Source organism: Adiantum capillus-veneris, chromosome 13, assembly GCF_014529385.1.
Source record: "Adiantum capillus-veneris isolate H3 chromosome 13, ASM1452938v2, whole genome shotgun sequence".
Classification (NCBI taxonomy): Eukaryota; Viridiplantae; Streptophyta; class Polypodiopsida; order Polypodiales; family Pteridaceae; genus Adiantum; species Adiantum capillus-veneris.
The window spans coordinates 32,520,073-32,524,330 of NC_140943.1; the positions used below are offsets into that span (position 1 = coordinate 32,520,073).

A 4,258-nucleotide genomic window follows, 5' to 3' on the forward strand; every position below is an offset into this window, starting at 1 on the left:
GTGATAGACTAAAAACAGCAGTGCAGACCTAGTATTGGACATTTTGATCTATCAAACCAAGTTCAAATCTAAAAGGATTTGAGATTTAGCATGTAGACATATAGTGCAACAAGCTGCCAAGAGATCAACTCTAGATATGGTCGAACATGGATCGCGATCCATGTACCTCAACCTCAGAATTTGATAAAAATTCGTACAAAACTTGGATATGACCTTATCTACACACTGATAAAATTTGAGAAAATTTGGGAAAAAAATAAATTTGACAGAGCAACATGGATCACGATCCATGTACCTCAACATAGTGGGAGTATCTGACTTATGAGCTTGTAAACATACTTGACTACATCCCAAATCTCAAGTTTGAGCTAAAAATACCTTCTAGAGACCAATATACAAGCCAAAGTTCTAGTCTTGAAACTATTTTGAGTGCTGTTTCAAGTGCAGTTCACTAAAATTGCTCTAACTTTTGATAGACAACTCCAAATTGAGTCAGATATAGCAAAGAAAAAAGCTTGTGGACAATAGGACACACCTAGACCTCTAAATTTTGAGCTAAATTTTCCCAGGTTTCCTAAATCCAAACTTTTAGGATACCCCAAGAATAATTTCCAAAAACAAAAGAGTCACAAGTTCATGACTTCTGAGAGACCTGATCAGAAGGAAAAAGGGATAACTTGCATTAAGTCAAAGTAGGCTTGTCAACAAAGACTGCCTTGAGATTTTTGAGTGAGCCTTTTATTATGACAAATCATCCACCACCATGGTTCTCTACTCCACTCAAAAGACATGAAAAACATTGCAATGCCGACAACAATGAGGATGGGAGAATACCTAGAGGAAAGGCATCCTCTGATCACCAACCAAATGTGAGATTCATCAAAGCCAATGAATCCATGAGAGTGCTTATGGATGACGCTCATGAGGGCTTGTATAGGTTCACAAATGGGGATCCATATATCTTTTACAAGTATGTGGAACCCAATGTTGGAAAGTTAACATTCTATAAGAACCTCTATGCATGCACTTATACAGATGCTCACGGAGTGCAAGTTTTGATGGTAGATAAGTATGGAAGAGAGTGTAAATCTCAGGATGCGTACCAGCCTTTGACATCCTGTACGCATCCTTTGACATCCTGCTACAACACAGGTCTTCAGACCCCACCAAGGGATCTTAAGGAAAGAACTTCCACCATAAAGAAAGAGAGAGAACCTCTTCACCATAGAAATTACTCCGAAAACTGTAGTTCAAGCTTGATTACCACACCTTGAGCAACATTGCCAGTGAAGCCAAAAGGGTTTGCGAACTGCAACGCAACATTTTACAATAGAGCAAAATAAATACTTTGCACTAAGAAATTCTACCTTAACATTCAAATTTCCCTTTGACATAGCAAGCAAACATTGCTTTTTTTCCTCACGAGGAAACAGAACCAGCCCAAGCCCTCGTGAGCTTATTCTCTTATGTTGTTCTCTCAACACAATTGCAAAACCACGGCTCTGAAGCGTTCAAGGAAGCCATGAACTTGAGGGCGAAACAGGCCTAGGACTATGTGAGCCCATTGTCTTACAGCATTCTCCTGTTGACACAGCACTAATGGGATTTGGTGAGATCGTTGTCTTACATCAATCTGGCAGTCTTACTCCAAAGTGCTGTGAGGTTGGCAGTATGATGAAGGTGCCACAAGTCTTTGTGAGCCATTGTCTTACGGAATTCTGCAAGTCACTGGTGCAAAGTGTGTTGGCATTAAACCAAGAGCTATGGACACTCAAGCCCAACAAATGCCCACAAATCAGTCCACGATCAATAGCTTTATGCCTACAAAAGCTATGTAGCCCTCCCTTTGAATTGATGAGCATTTCACTGGTTCCTTACTTTTACCATGAATGCCACACATCTTTTTCCACCATAGCTCGCACCGCATCAACAATCAACCAGCCACCATATGAAGGACCTGATCCTCCTCCACCCCAGAAGCTGCAACAGTATTGAACAAAGTGATGTAGGTTACCTTGTCACCTATACCCAGCTCAAAGCTGGACTTCGCAGCAAATTGTCCTCTTGCAACATCTGCTGAAAACCTGCAAGAACTTAGCAATGTTGTCCACGAAAGAGCACTAGGTTGGACTGGAATCTTCTTGATTAACCATTCCGCCTCATCCAACTGCCCTGCTCTACCCAGTACGGCTAGCAAGCAGTCAAAATGTTCTAAGGTGGGTAATACGCAACGGCCCTCGATCATGGTTACCCAAAAGTCCACACAATCTCTTACAAGCCCTGCATGGCTTCCCATACACATGATATTTGACAATGTGCTCTCATTCGGGATCACTCCTCGAACCTGCATTTCTGAAAAAATGTCAAATACCATGTTACTGTTACCATGTTGTGCATGTAGAGCAATTATAGAGTTCCAGGAGATTAAGCTTCTCTCTTGCATTCTTTCAAACAACCTTTGGGCATCATTGACGAACCCACATCTTCCATACATGTTCAAAATAGTGTTGGCAGCAACCACATCAAGGTCAAACCCACATTGTATAGCAAAAGCATGCATAACTTGACCTCTGCCTAATGCTGCTTCCAATCCACAAGCTGAGAGAACCTCTACTGTGGTCAAATCATCCAACACTGCTTTCTCCTTCTCCATTCTATCATGAAGTTGGAGAGCTTCCTTACCATAACCATGGTGAACATATCCGGTTATCATTACATTCCAAGATATGACATTGCGTTGAGGTAAAAGGTCAAACACCCTCTGCCCTTCTTGCAAACAGCTACAGTTGTTGTACATGTTCATAAGTGCAGTCCCTACGATAACATCCACATCAAACCCGAACTTTGTCATTAAGATATGTATCACTTGACCTTCATGAAGACCCTTGTCATTAGCACAAGCATCAAGAACACTGACAAAAGTTACCTTATTCAGCATCATGTCCTCCAGTTTCATCTGCTTGAAAAGGTGAATTGCCTCCTTCCCATGTTCATGCTGCGCAAACACTGCAATCATGGCATTCCATGTCACTACATTGCGTGTGTGCATTTGGTCAAAAAGCTGTCGTGCGGACTTCAAGCTACTGCACTTTCCATACATATTGGCAAGAGCAGTGGCAATCACAACATTCTTCTCAATGTCCTCACCATACAAGGAAGCATGAATTCTCTTGCCACATTTGAGCATTGCGGGTCTGGCAAAAGCACAGAGTACATGTACAAGAGTCACTCTATCAGGAAGAAAACCCTCCTGATAAAGTTGCTCGAATGTCTGAAAAGCATCCTTGTAGAGTGCTTGCTGTGCATAGGCTGCAATAAGAGCATTCCATGATACTATATCTCGCTCAAGAAGGCTCTCAAAGGAGCTGCATGCATGCTCTATGTCATTGCACTTTCCATATAAGTTCATAAGTGCGGTTGCAACAATAAAGTTTCTATCGAGCCCCACAGAGAGGATGCGAGCATGTAGGCATTTGCCTTCACACCATGCTGCTGGGTTGGTAGCATATGTGGATAGAATGCACACATAAGTGCACTTGTCTGGAACAGCATTCTCCACCAGCATTTGATCAAAAAGGGAAAGGACTTCTTTGTAGAAGCCAAGTTCATCGTAAGCTTTCAGCAGAAAATTCCAAGTAAAAAGATTGTGTTCCTGTGTGCAATGAAAGCAGAAATGTGCACCGTCAAGATCCATGCACCGTGCATACATCTGCACAAGCAAGTTTCCTAAGTGTGAATTCTGTTCATGACCATGCAGCACTATATGATGATGTACATGCCTGCCACCGTGAAGGGATCGCAAGATCGCTGGGGTCCTCAGGAGGGAAGCATAGGTGTTTGCATCAACAGTTTGCCCATCCAGGGAGCTGAGGGTCTCTTGCAAGTCTGACGTGCGCCCAACTGCAACTTTTGTGCAGAAATGCTGTCGTCTTGAAGGCAATGAGCTACTCGGTACGATCCAAACAGAAGATGTTGCACAATTTCGCCTGAAAGAGAAGCAGCTCCACATAGACCTCGTGGAGCGTCGGGATTACCTGGTGAGAGGGCTTGCGGGACGTTCATCTATATATTAAGGAGACAGTGCCACGTGTCAGTTTGCTGCGTCCAGTGAGGGGGAGAGGGGAGAGAACTTCGGCGGCCGGCCGTACTAGTGAAGGCTAAAGCAAACTTCATCAGCCAACGTGTTCGATTCTTACATAGTTCATTGACAACCCGATCGTAGAAAATCAACTAGAGTGCTTCGTTAGCCGGATTTGTA

General features: G+C 43.0%; 1 protein-coding gene across 2 annotated transcripts; it reads right to left on the minus strand.

Moving 5' to 3' along the window:
• Positions 1-1,044: 1,044 nt before the first annotated feature.
• Positions 1,045-4,051, minus strand: LOC147443781 (pentatricopeptide repeat-containing protein At3g57430, chloroplastic-like). 2 transcript variants are annotated; one of them, XM_086526568.1, is made up of 2 exons: positions 3,780-3,917; positions 1,045-3,709 (listed from the first exon to the last, which is right to left on the minus strand). In XM_086526568.1, the coding sequence occupies exon 2, from the start codon at positions 3,707-3,709 to the stop codon at positions 1,934-1,936; it is 1,776 nt and encodes a 591-aa protein (XP_086382694.1). In that variant the 5' UTR covers positions 3,780-3,917; the 3' UTR covers positions 1,045-1,933. The 2 variants fall into 2 exon arrangements, with proteins under 2 accessions (XP_086382694.1, XP_086382693.1); XM_086526567.1 differs by having other exon boundaries at positions 1,045-4,051.
• Positions 4,052-4,258: the final 207 nt, after the last annotated feature.

What these genes read in the sequence shown, in the direction of transcription:
- LOC147443781 (XM_086526567.1), bottom strand. Translation starts at nt 4,009, where the DNA reads ATGTGGAGCTGCTTCTCTTTCAGGCGAAATTGTGCAACATCTTCTGTT.